The sequence below is a fragment of the Dama dama genome, chromosome 17, assembly GCF_033118175.1.
Source record: "Dama dama isolate Ldn47 chromosome 17, ASM3311817v1, whole genome shotgun sequence".
Classification (NCBI taxonomy): domain Eukaryota; kingdom Metazoa; phylum Chordata; class Mammalia; order Artiodactyla; family Cervidae; genus Dama; species Dama dama.
This window is the reverse complement of record NC_083697.1, coordinates 33098592-33116699: the sequence shown is the minus strand read 5'-3', so window position 1 is coordinate 33116699 and position 18108 is coordinate 33098592. Positions and strand designations below refer to the sequence as shown.

At 38.4% G+C, this 18108-nt stretch overlaps 1 protein-coding gene and 1 pseudogene across 1 annotated transcript in view; both read right to left on the bottom strand.

The window, feature by feature from the left end:
• Positions 1 to 18108, bottom strand: part of STPG2 (sperm tail PG-rich repeat containing 2) — a 355392-nt gene that overhangs the window by 25211 nt on the left and 312073 nt on the right. The window contains exon 12 of the mRNA XM_061164741.1: positions 4410 to 4525. Within this exon, the coding sequence (XP_061020724.1) occupies positions 4410 to 4525 (116 nt within the window). The remainder of the gene's footprint in view (positions 1 to 4409; positions 4526 to 18108) is intronic.
• Positions 966 to 2944, bottom strand: LOC133071708 (eukaryotic translation initiation factor 4B-like; annotated as a pseudogene).

Genomic DNA, 18108 nt, shown 5'->3' with positions numbered 1-18108 from the left:
GGAAACAATGAGACCAACAAGCAATTAATCTCCAAAATACACAAATATCTCATGCAGATTAATAGAAGGAAAAAAAGGAATCAAAAAATGAGCAGATCTAAATAGACATTTCTCCAAAGAAGACATATAGATGGCCAAAAAGCCCATGAAAAAGATGCTCAACATAACTACTTAGACAAATGCAAATCAAAACTACAGTGAAGTGTCACTTCAAATGGTTAGAATAACCATCATCAAAAAGTCTACAAACAATAAATGCTGGAGAGGGTGTGGAGACAACGGAACCCCCCCTACACTGTTGATAGGAATGTAAATTGGTACAGTCATTATAGAGAATAGTATGGTGGTTCTTTAGTTTTTTAAACTAAAAATAGAGCTACCACATGACCCACCAATCCCATTCCTGGAGATGTATCTGGATAAAACCACAATCCAACAGGATACATGCACTTCAGTGTTCACTGTGGCACTACTTACAATAGCCAAGACATGGAAGCAGCCATGAGTTGTGAGATATCACCTCACAACTGGCAGCTATCATCAAAAACACAAGAATAACAAAGGTTGGTAAGGATGTAAAGAAAAGGAACATCCAACAGTTGGAATCCAAACTGGACATGAGATACTGAAAAAACCTCTAACCATCTCGATGGCAGACATTATATACATTTAAGTATGTTCCAAATAGAATCTCATATTGCAATCTTAAAACAGCATTATAAATTTCTACAATCTTTTTCTATTAAAAAAGTAAAATATTTAAGGCAAATATGTTTTTAGGTTATCCATTTAAATTTATTAAACATGACAAAGGAAAAGAGAAGTTTCAAACTAAAAAATCAGAACAAATTATGAGGAAACAAATGGTGTTGCAAAGACAAAAAAATATGGGTAGCTTTCAACAGAAAAGTTACCAAGTACTGTAGTATTATATACACTGTATAATGTATGGATATATTGGGTTTTTTTTTTTTTTTTTTCCCCAGGAGATGGTGAGTTTTATTTTGTCTTGTCTGGATAGAGGTTTGATTTGCTCTCGAATGTTCCAGGGTGGAGAGAGACTAGGAGAAAGCACAGAATGCAGAGGTGTATTCGGTGTAATCTCCCTCATTTTCATCTTCACCATCAATGGCGAGAGCAGCATATTTGCTTGCAGAACTGAACTTCGAGGCTGGATTTTCTTCAGCTTTCTTTGGCTCAGGTGCAGATCTGGAGTCGTGATCCTTTTTGCCATCTTTCCTGTCTGACTCCTTCCAGTGGTCTTTGTTCCCTCCATCTCCCGGACCACGGCTGGAGTTCCCACTTTGGCCTTTTGGGGCACTTACCCCATCTATTTTATTTTCATCTTTCCTTGCTGATCCCTCCTCAGATAGTTGAGCTGGAACTACTTTCCCTCCACCACTTGTAGGGGACTGCTGCTCTGCGTCTGAGCTCTGAGATCGAGCAGGAGGGTTTGAACTTCGCTTCACCCAAGCATTCTCCTTTGGTGGAGGGGCTGGCATTACCTTTAGAGGCTGTTCAGGTTTGGGAGGCTTAGAAGTTGGAGACTGACAGTCTTCCTCTTTATTGGGGGTTTCATTTTCTAGAGACTTCTCACTCTCTCTTCTTCGTGCATTTCTGCCAGATGTGGCTGAGGTCCCAGTCTGTGATGACTCACTTCCTGTCCTCCATCGTTCCCGTTCCTGAGTTTCTTCACTTCGCCAGCTTGGGTGTCTCTCCCGAGGCCGTCGCTCTAGTTTTGGCTCATCCAGCTGACGCTGCAGTTTCTCTTGTTCCTTCTGTAGCCGCTCTTCTACTTCTCGTTCTCTAGCAGCTGTGTCTACAGGCTTTGCCCCTCCAAAGATAGAGGCTGCCCGACTGGACTGGGAGGTGCTAGCGGAGGAATCATCTTCCTTAGGAGTACTCCGAGGCTTTAGGTTCAGTTTGGGTCTTTGGGGGGGACCTCTACCATCCCGCCTATAATCATCCCGAGAGTAATCATCTCTGGAGCTCCAGGACCGGTCATCTCGTCTGTCGTATCTGTCTTCGTAGCGGTCCCCGCCTCCTCTGTAGTCATCATCCCTACGGTACCCGCTACCGAATGCTCTTCTGCCACTGCCTATCCTGGAATCGTAGCCTCTGTCATAGTCTCTGCCACCTCGGTCATCATAGCGATCTCAGCCCCCGTATCGATCCATGTCCCGGCGTGGGCCATCACGGTAACTGTCCCGATACCCATCACGATATCGGTCTGAATCGTAACGATCTCGATACTTGTCTCCAAAGCTATCATCACCCCTTCTAGGCGGGTAGTCATCAAAGCTGTCTGCAGCAGGACGGGCCCTCCAGTCGGTATCTGTTTTGTCAGAATCACGATTTCTGTCTCGGCCAAAAGAACGATCATCCCTGTCTTTATCCTGTGCTTGATCAGCAACGTCCACTCGAATTCTCCTGTTACCTAGAGACTCTTCGTTGAGGCTCAGGGCACTGAGCAAGGAATCCAGGTCCTCAAACTCAGCATAACCAAAACCTTTTAACCTCTCAGGATTGCCGGGTTCACGCGGTAAACGCACCGCACTGATATTTAATCCTCTAAAGAATTCCTTAATGGAGTCTTCTGTCACATCATAGGGCAGGTTCCCTAGAAAAGCAGTGTAGGGTGGAGATTTGGGAAGACGGCTCCGGTCGATACTGGGTTCCCGAGCAGCCCGTGGAGCAGTGGGCAGGATGGAACGGTCAATTGGAGGTGCCCGATACACATCATCATCATTACTATGCCAAGTGGTTGAAACATCCCCTTCCAGATCGTCCGTTTCATCAGCCCAGCTGACTGGTGTGGGGACACAGGTGCTGCCTCCACCAGTCCCTCCATCCTCTGCCAGAAAGTCTGTTAGGGAGATAGTCTTCCCCTTCTTATTCTTCTTTTTCCCTGAGGCCGCCATGTTGGGAGAGGGAGAGAGAACGCAAAGGCTGGATATATTGGTTTGAAACTTCAGGCATTACCTTAATTATACCTCATTGTTAAATCCATAAATGTTTTCTTCTGATGTGGAAAATAATTTTCCACAACAAATGATTGAAGTATGAATAACATTATTAAATCTCAATTAAAGGAAAAAGGAAAAGTATCTTTAAATACAAGGAAGACTAATTGGTACATCATCTCTGACAAGTGTATCGCAAAATGAAAAAGATAGTATCAGATTTACTGGCATTTATATCTTGTGGACACCATTAAAATCACTTTTAAAAAGGAGTGTGGAAGCAATCAACTAAGGATTTAATGTGATTTAATATGATCAAATTATGAACATCTATAATACCTAACCTACTTCATTAAGACTAATAGTTTACTGAGCAATACATGCTTAAAGACCCTTCCTCACTATACCCAACAATCAAGAGTAAAGATGTCATAAATTTTGCCAAATTTTTATAACTTCAAGTTTCTAATTTGTAAGTCTTGCCTTATATCATGCAGCCAAGGCTCTAAAACATTAAATATATAATGTATCATTCTTTCACTTTCACATTCTGAACTACTATGAAGGCTCTATCTAGCATATTTTCCCTTTCTGAAGTAAGTCTTATAAAATTATTTGCTTATCAATAGACATTAACAGTGATCTTCTGGGAAAATCAGCAGCCAACGGGTAAAAATAACAAGTCTTTCATAATTTACTTGATATTCTTCCTTTCTTGGTATTATATTATCAATGTACTTTTGACAGAATGCTGAAAAACTATTTGCATTATGACATTTTAAATAAGTAGAAAAACATACATTCAATACAAATAAATTTGTCATCAATTATCTCATATAAGAACATTCACTATGGTTTGCACTCTTAAATTAACTGCTATAAACCAATGGGAAGACCTTTTCACCCCAAACAGGTATTAAAGCCTATAGTGAAGACAATTTCTAAAACCCTGCAGTTTATTTCAACCTCCTTCTTACAATCAGAAGACCCACAACAGAATGAGACATTTATTTATTATGAATCTAAACCATCTACATTTATTAAAAGAAAATAAAGATCAAACCTGTTCTTCCAGATCTGCAGAGCTTTCTTCTTGCATGCTCTTTCATAAATTCTTAATTTCAATAAACAGTTTGAATTTCAATTTGTGTACGTAGACAAGTAAATATTTAAAGTTGCAGAGATATAAAATTATATATATATATATATACACACACACACACATTAATGCTGATGAGGCTATTTATATATGAGTTGTTAAATAATTCTTAAATCTTTAAGGAATGTCAGAATATATTTTTTACAAAGTCATTATCAGCTAAAAGATTTTGGTTAGTAATAAGAATAGATCATATGGAAAGGACTTTAATGAAGACATTTCCAGTAACGTTCTGGAAATTTTTTCATTCTTATGTTATTATTAAAAGAGAAATATTATTGACAAACCTCGTATGTCGCTGGACCAGGAGTAATCTCTTTGGAATCTTTAAAACGCTTTGATGCTTTAACAAATGAGGGTATAAAGCAGGATTTCTTTAAAACAGGACTGTATGTTGTAGGTCCTAAGAGAAAACAAATGTAAAAACAATAAAGCACATTTTAAATTATTGATTTTGGTCACATGGATATTATTCTTAGATCTGTGAGGTTAACATTTAAATTTGGCATCAAACAATCTTGAACCCATCCTTTTGAATGCTTAAAGTCATTCAGCTCAGGGATTTCAAATAAGATAAGTGTAAAACAGACGCATACTTCATTTTATGGCACTTTGCTTTATTGCATTTTTCAGATATTATATGTTTTTCTTCTTATTATTTTGTTTTGTTTTGTTTTACAAATTGAAGGTTTGTGGCATTCCTGCTTCTAGCAAACTTATCAGTACCATTTTTTAAAGCATTTGGTCCTGTAATTCTTACAATACTTCAAACTTCTTCATTATTAAAATTATATCTGTTTTGGTAATATGTAATCAGTGACCTTTTGATAACCTAAAGACAAAGGAGAAAAGGAAAGATATACCCATTTGAATACAGAGTTCCAAAGAATAGCAAGGAGAGATAAGAAAGTCATCTTCAGTGATCAATGCAAAGAAATAGATGAAAACAATAGAATGGGGAAAAATAGAGATCTCTTCAAGAATATTAGAGATACGAAGGGAGTATTTCATGCAAAGATGGGAACAATCAAGGACAGAAATGGTATGGACCTAACAGATACAGAAGATATTAAGAGGTGGCAAGCATACAGAACAGAACTATACAAAAAAAGATCTTCATGACCCATATAACAATGATGGTGTGATCATTCACCTATAGCCAGACATCCTGGAATGCGGAGTCAAGTGAGACTTACAAAGCATCACAATGAACAAAGCAAGTGGAGGTGATGGAATTCCAGTTGAGTTATTTCAAATCCTGAAAGATGATGCTGTGAAAGTGCTGAACTCAACATGCCTGCAAATTTGGAAAATTTAGCAGTGGCCACAGAACTGGAAAAGGTCAGTTTTTCATTCCAATCTCAAAGATAGGCGATTCCAAAGAACATTCAAACTACTGCACAATTTCACTCATCACACATGCAGCAAAGTAATGCTCAAAATTCTCCAAGCCAGGCTTCAACAATACGTGAACCATGAACTTCCAGATATTCAACTGGATTTAGAAAACGCAGAGGAACCAGAGATCAAATTGCCAACATCCATTGGATCACTGGAAAAGCAAGAGAGTTCCAGAAAAACATCTACTTCTGCTTTATTGACTACATCAAAGCCTTTGACTGTGTGGATCACAACAAACTCTGGAACATTCTTAAAGAGATAAGAATACCAGATCAGCTGACCTGCCTCTTGAAATCTGTATGCAGGTAAAACAGCAAGAGTTAGAACTGGACCCGGAACAACAGACTGGTTCCAAATCACAAAAGGAGTACGCCAAGGCTGTATATTGTCACCCTGTTTATTTAACTTATATGCAGAGTACAACATGTGAAATGCCGGTCTGGAAGAAGCACAAGCTGGAACCAAGATTGCTGGGAGAAATATCAATAACCTGAGACATGCATATGACACCACCCTTATGGCAGAAAGTGAAGAAGAACGAAAGAATCTCTTGGTGAAAGTGAAAGAGGACAGTTTAAAAGTTGCCTTAAAACTCAACTTTCAGAAAACTAAGATCATGGCAACCATTCCCATCACTTCATGGCAAATAGATGGGGAAACAATGGAAACAGTGAGAGACTTTATTTTGGGGGGCTCCAAGATCACTGCAGATGGTGACTACAGTCATGAAATTAAAAGACGCTTGCTCCCTGGAAGAAAAGCTGTGGTCAACCTAGATAACATATTAAAAAGCAGAGACATTACTTTGCCAACAAAGGTCTGTCCAGTCAAAGCTATGGTTTCTCCAGTAGTCATGTATGGATATGAGAGTTGGACCATAAAGAAAGCTGAACACTGAAGAACTGATGCTTTTGAATTGTGGTGTTGTTGGAGAAGACTCTTGAGAGTCCCTTGGACTGCAAGAAGATCCAACCAGTCCATCATAAAGAAAATCAATCTAGAATATTCATTGGAAGGACTGATGCTGAAGTTGAAGCTCCAATTTTTGGCCACCTGAAGCGAAGAACTGACTCACTGGAAAAACCCTGATGCTGGGAAAAATTGAAGGCAGGAGGAGAAGAGGATGACAGAGGATGAGATGGTTGAATGGCATCACCAACTCGAGGGACATGAGTTTGAGCAATCTCTGGGAGTTGGTAATGGACAGGGAAGCCTGGCGTGCTGCAGTCCATGTGGTCACAAAGAGTCAGACATGACTGAGCAACTGAACTGAACTGACCTTTGATATTACTATTGTAATTGTTTGAGGGCACCACAAGTCATCCCCATATAAGATGGCAAACTTAACTGATAAATGTGGCAGGTGTTCTGATTGTTCCCTTATTTCTTTCCCTCTCCTTGGGTCTCTCTATTTCCTGAGACACAATAAAAATACAATTAGGCCAATCTGTATCTCTATCATGGGTTATTACCATAGTGTTCAAGTGAAAGGACAAGTCACATGACTCTCACTTTAATTCAAAAACGGGAAATGATTTAACTTTTTGAGAAAGGCATGTCAAAAGTTGAGACACACCAAAAACCAGGCCTCTTGCACTAGCCAAGTCATAAATTCAAAGGAAAAAATTCTTGAAGAAATTTAAAAGTCTTATTCCAGTGAGCACATGAATGATAAGAAAGCTAAGCAGTTTTAATGCTGATATGGAGAAACTTCTAGTGGTCTGGGTAGAGATCAACATTCCTTTAAGCCAAAGCCTAAATCAGAGCAAGGCCTAATTCTCTTCAATTTCATGAAGGCTGAGAGAGCTGAGAAAGCGGCAGATGAAGTCTGAAGCTAACCGAGGCTGGTAAATGTAAAGAAGCCATTTCCATAACATAAAACTGCAAGGTAAAGTAGCAAGTGATGATGCTGTAGCAAGTTATCCAGTAGATCTAGCTATGATAATTAATGAAGGTAATATACTAAGCCACAGATTTTCAATGTAGAAAAAACTGCCTTCTTTTGAAAGAAGATGTCATCTAGGACTTTCATAGCTAAAGAGGAGAAGTCAATGGCTACCTTCAAAGTTCCAAGGACAGGCTGATTCTCTTGGTAAAGGCTAACATACTTGGTGACTTTACGTTAAACCTAATAGTCACTTACCATTCCAAAAGCCTTAGGGCCCTTAAGAACTATCCTATACAATGCCTGGATAATGCAGCCTCTGTTAACAACGTGCTGCATGTTTCAAGCCCACTGTTGAGACCTACTGCTCAGGGGGTAAAAAAAAGTTTCCTTTCAAAATATTACCAAATATTGATGTGTACTTGGTCACCCAAGAGCTCTGATGAAGCTGTACTATGAGATTAATGATGTTTTTATGCCTGCTAACATAACATTCATTCTGCAGCCCATGGATCAAGGAGTCAGTTTGACTTTCAAATCTTATTATTTAACAAATATATTCCAAATGGATCTAGCTGCCATCAATAGTGATTCCACTGACATATGTGAAAGAAAGTGAAAGTAGTCACTCTGTCATGTCTGACTCTTTGTGACCCCATGGACTGTAGCCCACCAAGCTCCTCTGTCCATGGAATTCTCCAGGCAAGAATACTGGAGTGGGCAGCCATTGCCTTCTTCAGGGGATCTTCTCAACCTGAGGATCGTACCTGGGTCTCTTGCATTGCAGGCAGATTCTTTACCATCTGAGCCACCAGAGAAGCAGGCAAAGTCAATTGAAAACCTTCTGCAAAGGATTCACCATTGCATATGGCATTAAGAACAGCTGCAATTTATGGAAAGTGGTAAGAATATCAACAATAACAGGAGTTAGTTGGAAGAATTTGAATGACTGAGTGACTCAGAAAGACTGAGTCTTTCTTTAGCAATAAAGATTTAGTGAAGGAAAAAACTGCAGATGTGGAAATAGTAAGAGGACTAAAATTAGAAATGAAGTTTGATGATACAACTCAAATTGTCGCAATCTCATGGCACCCCACTCCAGTACTCTTGCCTGGAAAATCCCATGGATGAGGAGCCTGGTAGGCTGCAGTCCATGGGATCACTAAGAGTCAGACACTACTGAGTGACTTCACGTTCACTTTTCACTTTCACGCATTGGAGAAGGAGGTGGCAACCCACTCCAGTGTTCTTGCCTGGAGAATCCCAGAGATGGGGGAGCCTGGTGGGCTGCCGTCTATGGGATCGCACAGAGACGGACACGACTGAAGCGACTTAGCAGCAGCAGCAGCAGCATGGTAAACCTTAACTGAATGAGGGGTTGCTTCTTATAGATAAGCAAAGAACATGGTTTCTTAAGATGGATTCTACTCCCAGTGAAGGTGCTGTTAAGACTGTTAACATTTTGACAACAAAGGATTTAAAGTATTATATAAAGTTAGTTGATAAAGCAGCAGCAGGGTTTGAGAGGATTGACTCCAATTTTGAAATTGTATGTAAATTATGAAATTTTATGTAAAACTGTATGTAAAATGCTACTAAACAGCATGTGTGATATAGAAAAAAAAATTGTGGAAGGAAGAGATAATTGATGCATCAAACTTCACTATTGTCTAATTCTAAGAAACTGCCTCAACCACGTAGCCCTTCAGCAACCACCACACAATATCAAGGGAAGACACTATACCAACAAAAAGAGCATCCCTTGCTGAAGGCTCAGATGATGTGTAGTCTTTTTTTAGCAATAAAGCATTTTTAAATGAAGGTATGTACATTTTTTAGACAAAAAATTATTGCATATTTAATAGACTGCACTATAGTGTAAACATAACTTCTATATGAACTGGAAAACCAAAAATAATTGTGTGACTCTCTTTATTAGGATATCTGCTTTGTTGTGGTAGTCTGAAACCAAACCCGCAATATCCCCAAGATTCACTTGCAGGGACCTCTGCTTACATAGTTATTAAATGTAAGACACATATAATTTCCAAATAAAGAAAATAATACCCAAATACCCACTCAAAATATATCTACATTGTTAGAAGAGATACCCAAGTCTTATTTCCTAAATATTCATTCATATGTTCATCCATACTCATTCATCCATACTCATTCATTCATACTCATTGGAAAAACCTTGATGTTGGAAAAAAAATGGAAGGCAGAAAGGGATGACAGAGGATGAGATGGTTGGAAGGCATCATCAACTCAATGGACATGAATTTGAGAAAACTCCAAGAGATGGTGAAGGACAGAGAAGCCTAACATGCTACAGTCTATGAGGTCACAAAGATTCAGACACAACTTAGCGACTGAACAACATTCATATGTTTAGTGAAGAGGTGATGACTGAATTGCATCGGAAATATGAATAAGATCATACACACTGAGGAAACCAGATCTGAAAGAGACACGTGCACCCCAATGTTCATCGCAGCACTGTTTATAATAGCCAGGACATGGAAGCAACCTAGATGCCCATCAGCAGATGAATGGATAAGGAAGCTGTGGTACATATACACCATGGAATATTACTCAGCCATTAAAAAGAATTCATTTGAACCAGTCCTAATGAGATGGATGAAGCTGGAGCCCATTATACAGAGTGAAGTAAGCCAGAAAGATAAAGAACATTACAGCATACTGACACATGTATATGGAATTTAGAAAGGTGATAACGATAACCCTATATGCAGAACAGAAAGAGAGACACAGAAATACAGAACAGACTTTTGAACTTTGTGGGAGAATGTGAGGGTGGGATATTTCAAAAGAACAGCATGTATACTATCTATGGTGAAACAGATCACCAGCCCAGGTGGGATGCACGAGACAAGTGCTCCGGCCTGGTGCACTGGGAAGACCCAGAGGAATCGGGTGGAGAGGGAGGTGGGAGGGGGGATCGGGATTGGGAATACATGTAAATCCATGGCTGATTCATATCAATGTATGACAAAACCCACTGGAAAAAAATAATAATAATAATAAAAATTTAAAAAAATAAAAATAAAAAAATAAAGAAGGAGAAAGGTGGTCTTACAGCATACTGAGCACTAAACATGATAGAAGTCAAGGCACAAAGGAATTTACAACTATGGAACAGTTGTTTCGAGTAAACAGATTGGCTGAATGGAACAAGCCTAAATCCTAAATAAAGATTTTGTACTAGATCCAACAGTTTCAAATTGTATTCTAAAATGTTCCAAAAATTCCAAAGAATTGCCCAGGGGACAATGTGTAGGTAGAGCCCAAATAAAATTTTGAAAGAGGGAATGGCAACTCACTCCAGTATTCTTGCCTGGAGAACTCCACAGACAGAGAAGCCTGGCAGGCTACAGTCCATGGGATCACAAAGAATCAGACACGACTGAGCAACTAACACTTAACGCTTAAATATTTTCACCCAAAACAACTACAGATTCACTGTTTTGTTTGGGTTCCATGTAAAATTTTATCTAACCAAAGTTCTTCAGTAATTTTTTATAAAAAAAGCTTTTAAAAACCACTTCCATAGTCTACCCCTCAAAGATTTTAGACTAAAGGAGATTCATAAAGAAAAAGGTAATTAAGAAATAAACTCTGGCCATAGTTAATAGAATGAAATGGCTTATAGATGGTCTATTTCAGGGTTACTAACAAGGAGTTTACCAACATTGATAAGGGAAAAGAAGAACAATTCAGAATAGTTTCTAAGAAATGCAATAAACATTTAGTATGTACAGTGATTGAAAGGAGATGAAAATGAATAGTGGCTATGAGAAAGGTAATATTGTGATGGTAATAACGAAACACAGAAAGAAGGAGCAGAGGAAGATTTTGGGCTTGATTTTGAGCCAGTTATGTATGAAAAGATGCAGAATATCCAGAGGACAATTGTAGATATGTAACTGAAACTCATGAGAAAGCTGACCTGGAGAGAAAGAATGGAATTATGTATGTAGAGGCAATAGTTGAGGTTTCTTTAAGTGAAAGACCATGGAGAAAGAAAACTAAGTAACTGAGAAGTGGAACTTGGGCGACTGCACACAGAGAGGGAGCAGAAGAGTCAAACAAGGAAACAGTCTAGTTAATAAACCTAGCTGCTACAACATCATAGACAATAAATAGAAAGAGGCCATTTTTTTCTCCACTTCCATGGTAACCCACACTTACCGTCTATAACACGCCATGCCTCATATATGAAGAGGACTGTTGTTTACTAAGTAGTGTCTGACTCTTCCTCAACCCCATGGACTGCATCCTGCCAGGCTCCTCTGTTCATGGGATTGCCCAGGCAAGAGTACAGAGGTGGGTACCCATTTCTTTCTCCAGGGAATCTTCTCAAACCAGGGATCAAACACACGTCTCCTGCATTGCAGATGGATTCTTTGCCAATGAGCCACCAGAGAAGTGCATGAAGAGGGTTAGAGGTTTACCATATCAAATATTTCAAGAGGAGATTTATAGTAGAGTGTATGTACTGTGCTTAGTCACTCAGCTGTGTCCAACTCTTTGCAACCCCACGGACTGTAGCCCTCCAGGCTCCTTGGTCCATGGGATTCTCCAGGCAGGAATACTGGAGTGGTTCACCATTCTCCTTTCCAGGGGATATTCTCAACCCAGCAATCAAACCCAGGTTTCCCAAATTGCAGGCAGATTCTTTACCATCTGAGCCACCAGGGAAGCAGGGAAGTAGTGCATATAGAATGTAACTTTAGAAGAATGGTGACAAATGAAACTACATTAGAAGGCATTAAAAAGACACTGTGGGGTAAGGGAATAAAAACTTGAAGCACAGAATATTGACAATGAACATAAACAGTGAAATAGTAGAATAGATATAAAGATATTAATAGGATACAAAATTAATGCCTCTATCTCCCTAGGAGACATGCAATTTGAAACCACTTACTTTGAAGAATAGATTCTTGTTGATATTTTAGAATCTAATATATTTTAGAATTCATGGGTTCACATGAAACATTTTTAAAGCTTTAGCTTCATTTACAAAGGACATTTCAAAATTTTAAATAAAATGTAACTTTTGACTCTAGATTAATCATTCTAATATCAATTCAATTAACAGGATAGATATCCAAAGTTATAAAGCCCTTGTGAGAGACTGCTACAGAACAGAACACAAACAGAATGCTTCTGTTCCTCTACAATTCATATTTTGAAGTCCTAATCCCCAGTGTGAGGGTATTTGGAGATGGGGACTTTGAGAGGTAATTAGTTCATTAGGGTGGAGCCCTTATGATGGGATTATTGTCCTTGTAAGAGGAGACATAATGAGCTTGTTTTCTCTCTCTCTCTCCCTCCTCCCTGCCCCCCACCAACCAACTCTCTCTCTCTGTTATGTGAAGACAAAGTAAGATGTCTATCTGCAAACTAGGAAGAAGGCCCTCACTAGGAATAGACTTAGCCAGAACCCTGGGCACCTTGATCTTGAACTTCTCAGATACCAGAACTATGAGAAATAAATTTTGTTTAATCATACAGTCTATTGTACTTTTGTTATAGCAGCCCACAGTGACTAAGACAGTGGGCTGATGTTCAGTCGCTAGTCATGTCCAACTCTTTGAAATGATATTAACTTATATTTATAAGGCTTCCCTGGTGGCTCAGCAGTAAAGGATCCACTTGCTATTGCAAGAGACATGGGTTCAGTCCCTGAGTCAGGAAGATCCCCTGGAGAAGGAAATGGCAACTCACTCCAGTATTCTCGCCTGGGAAATTCCACGTAACAGAGGAGCCTGGCAGGCTACACTGTAGGGGGTCACAAAAGAGTTGGACACAACTTGGTAACTAAACAACCAAAGCAATTTATATTTACAGTGCAGATAAATAATGTATATATACAAAGTAGTATCTTAACAGAAAATCTTAAATACACAAATTAACTATGCATAGGAAAATGTACCAGTTGCTGCAATATTCAGAAAAAAAACACAAACTACCATCAGGAAATGGGTACATAATTCCACAATTAATTGAAAATTACAACTTTAACCATAAAGATTTATAAAAGGTAATGCAATAGGTAAGGCTATTATCCAAACACTACTGTAAAGGTGTTCCGTTTTCAGTTATGAAGTATAGTCTATCCCCTGCCTTTACCATAATGTGAAAGGCACAATGCTAAATGTTATTTATCATAATGCTGATAAATATTTATGTTCATGGTTATAACTCATTAAAAGAAAATAAAATATTCAAATGAAGTTGTAGTAGATTTTCTTTTATTGGAATTCCTTTGAGGAATATTAAGTGAAGCAAAACTTTCCTTAACATGCAGCCTGCTGCATTTTAGCACTTAGACTGCTCTGAGCTACAGAGCATTAAAGAAAGGTTTACTGCACTTAATTTTAAAATAAATTTTCAGTTACATATATTACTGCTTATATGATACAGGTCAAAGGTTTACTTTGCTTCACCAGCTCTGATTCACATCTGGATTATGCATAAACTATCTTCTATTTATTTACCAGAAGGCCACATTTTAATCACAGGTCATAGAAGAAGAAAAACTTCTCATTCCAAATCAAACACCTATGAAAAGTCTGCCTCAATCACGACTACTATATAATGGAAAATTCAAGAGCAGGTGATTCTTATAATTACATATTTTCCAGCCCTATGCCACTCACACACTCTGAAATGTCAACCAATGCTACAAGGCAAAAATGGGAGATAACAGGAACAATGAGTAATTTAAAATGAAAATGATTTAAGTGCACTAAGAGTGGACTCAAAAATAAATACGTCTATGGATAAAGTTGCAAAACCTCATATTTTTAAAAATGGCTATCTTTATAATAAGTCAAAATTTATATAAATCACGTGGTCAATTTTGCTGATGAATACAGAGTCCTTATTTCATATGAAGGTGACAGAAAACTACTGGAAAGTAAATATCCCTTATGTAAGTATATCTTTAGACATTAAAAAAGCATCTAGAAAACTGTTCATTGAAATGGACTGCATGGTTTTGAAATGTCATTTAGAGAGTTTAGGTTTCATAGAACACATTTTTTCACACTGATTTTATTCTTTGACTCTACAAATGGAATAATAGCAAAGACAAAAGATTAGTACAGAAGGAAGTATCATCAGTATTATTAGTACACAAGGAAGTATCAGTGTAAAAACCACTCCTCTCCTGCTCTCAATGCTCCTCTCCTGCTTATAAAACTTGATTTGCTTAAATGGCACTTCAGATTATGACCACAGAACTGCACAATCTATTAAATTCACCATACAGGTAATGAGAAAAAAATGACAGAGTCCTAATGACAGGTAGACTTTTAACTGAAATTTCTGGGTATCCTTTATCATATTTTTGACTTCTCTTTACAAAAACAAAATCAGTTCAGTTCAGTTCAGTCGCTTAGTCATGTCTGACTCTTTGTGACCACATGGACTGCAGCATGCCAGGCTTCCTTGACCATCACTGACTCCCAAAGCTTGCTCAAACTCATGTCCATAGAGTCAGTGATGTTATCCAACCATCTCATCCTCTGCCGTCCCCTTCTCCTCCTGCCTTCAATCTTTACCAGCATTAGGGTCTTTTCCAAAGAGTCTGTTCTTCACATCAGGTGGCCAAAGTATTGGAGTTTCAGCTTCAACATCAGTCCTTTCAGTGAATATTAAGGAATGATTTCCTTTAGGATGGACTGGTTGGATCTCTTGCAGTCCAAGGGACTCTCAAGAGTCTTCTCCAACACCACAGTTCAAGAACATCAATTCTTCGGTACTCAGCTTTCTTTATAGTCCAACTCTCACATCCATACATGACCACTGGAAAAACCATAGCCTTGACTAGATGGACCTTTGTTGGCAAAGTAACGTCTCTGCTTTTTAATATGCTATCTAGGTTGGTCATAGCTTTTCTTCCAAGAAGCAAGTGTCTTTTATTTATTTTTTTTTAATTTTAATTTTTATTTTTTTTTATTAGTTGGAGGCTAATTACTTCACAACATTTCAGTGGGTTTTGTCATACATTGATATGAATCAGCCATAGATTTACACGTATTCCCCATCCCGATCCCCCCTCCCACCTCCCTCTCCACCCGATTCCTGGCTGCAGTCACCATCTGAAGGGATTTTGGAGCTCAAGAAAATAGTCTGTCACTGTTTCCACTGTTTCCCCATCTATTTGCCATGAAGTGATGGGAACAGATGCCATGATCTTAGTTTCCTGAATGTTGAGTTTAAGCCAGCTTTTTCCACTCTCCTCGTTCACTTTCATCAAGAGGCTCTTTAGTTCTTCTTTACTTTCTGCCATAAGAGTGATATCATCTGCATATTTGAGGTTATTGATATTTCTCCCAGCAATCTTGATTCCAGTTTGAGCTTCATCCAGCCTGGCATTTCTCATGATATACTCTGCATATAAGCTAAATAAGCAGGGTGACTATTCAACCTTGATGTACTCCTTTCCTGATTTGGAAACCAGTCTGCTGTTCCATGTCCAGTTCTAACTGTTGCTTCTTGATCTGCATACAGATTTCTCAGGAGGCAGGTAAGGTGGTCTGGTTTCCCATCTCTTTAAGAATGTTCCACAGTTTATTGTGATCCACATAGTTAAAGGCTTTGGAATAGTCAATAAAGCAGAAGTAGATGTTTTTCTGGAACTCTCTTGATTTTTTGACTTTTAATCAATTGTTTAATCAGTTCTATTATCTTCAATTATTTAATCAATTCTAGTATCTTCAAATACTGAAGTCTGTTTAACTGTGTACCTCCAAGTAATACTTATCAAAATGCATATCCAAAACCCTATCAGATGAAGCCTTTGATCTTACTGATAATTTTGCTCTCTGATAATGTAAGTAACATTGTACAAATATGAATGACTTTCACCAGTCTTGGAAATGAAGTTATAACATCCTTTCTGTATGAATTATAGTCACCAACTGGAAGGAAGGATGATCACCTGTCACCTAACACCACTTTGAGTAGGTAGCGTATAAATACTTACCACATGGATGATTTTTATTGATGAACAAATTATCAATTAATCGATAAAACCTGACATTATCTTCAAGGTAAATAAAATACTTCACAATTAGTCTGATACATTATTAGCAAAGTTTCAAGATTGAGAAGGAGTAGGACAGGGCTGTAGGCTGTCACTCTGTTTATTTAATGTATACACTGAGCACATCATGAGATATGCCAGGCTGGATGAGTTACAAGCTGGAATCAAGATCGGAAGGAGAAACATCAACAGTCTCAGATATGCAGATGATACTACTCTAAGGACAAAAAGCAAAGAGGAACTAAAGAGCCTCTCGATGAGGGTGAAAGTGGAGAGGGAAAGAACTTGCTTAAAAGTAAATATTAAAAAAACTAAGATCATGGCATCTGATCCCATTAATTGTAAGGCAGATTGAGGGGGAAAAGGTGGAAGTAGTGACAGATATCCTCTTCTTGGGCTCTAAAATCACTACAGATGGTGAGTGCAGCCATGAAGTAAGATGTTTGCTTCTTGGCAGGAAAGCTATGCCAAACCTAGACAATGTGTTGAAAAGCAGAGACATCACTGTGCCAAAAAAGGTCCATATAGTTAAGGCGATGGTTTTCCCAGTGATCACATACAGTTGTGATTGCTGGACCATAAAGAAGTTGGAGCACTGAGAATTGATGCCTTTGAACTGTGGAGCTGAAGGTCTCCTGAGAGTCCCTGACAGCAAGGAGATCAATGCAGCCAATCTTAAAGGAAATCAACCTTGAATACTTGTTGGAAGGACTGATGCTGAAGCTGAAACTAGCTGACTCATTGGAAAAGTCCCTGGTGCTGGGAAAGATTAAGAGGAGAAGGAGAAGAGCCCATCAGAGGATGAGACGGCTGGATGGCATCACCGATGCAATGGACCTGAACTTGGGCGAACTTCGGGAGATGGTGAGGGGCAGAGAGGCCTGGTGGGCTGCAGTCTGTGGGGTCTCAAACAGTTGGAGCCAACTGGATAACTGAATAACAATAACAATTAATAGCAAATTTTCCTTTCATAACTGAGTTTGGGCTTTATATCCCACTGTTCATTTAAAGGTTTGGATTCAGAATGCCAGGAATATTACCTAAGCAAAAAGTTGAGAAGTCTCCACGTATATTCTAAGTCTTCTTAGGTCATCATCAATATGTCAACACTCAGGGCTAAAATAGTAAGGTTTTCCCTGTTAAAACTGGTATTTACCTCAGTGAATACTGTATGTAAAAATCAGGATAATGTTATATGTCTGTAAAACATGTCATGTCATATAGATCAAGTTATATAGAGTCCTTAAAATATAAATACCAACTCTATTTTTTTAATAAATATTTGATTAGTATTAATCAAACTAAATTATTTAAGAAAGCTATAGTAAATGAGCTATAATTTAAAGCAAAACTTTATTTTTGTCCTCCATGCAACATGTGGGATCTTAGTTCCCTGACCACATCTCCTATATTAGAAGTGAGGAGTCTTAAACACTGGACTACCAGGGAAATCCTAAGCAAAACTTTTTAACTAGCTAGTTTTTACCATTTTATTGTGACTATTGCCATTTTCTTAACTTGCTAAAAATTGTTAAGTCCCCCAAGTGCATTTGGATTTGAATTTTCCTTTGAATATGTGTGCTACAAATAGCTACAATAAAGCTAGGTTCACAGAGTT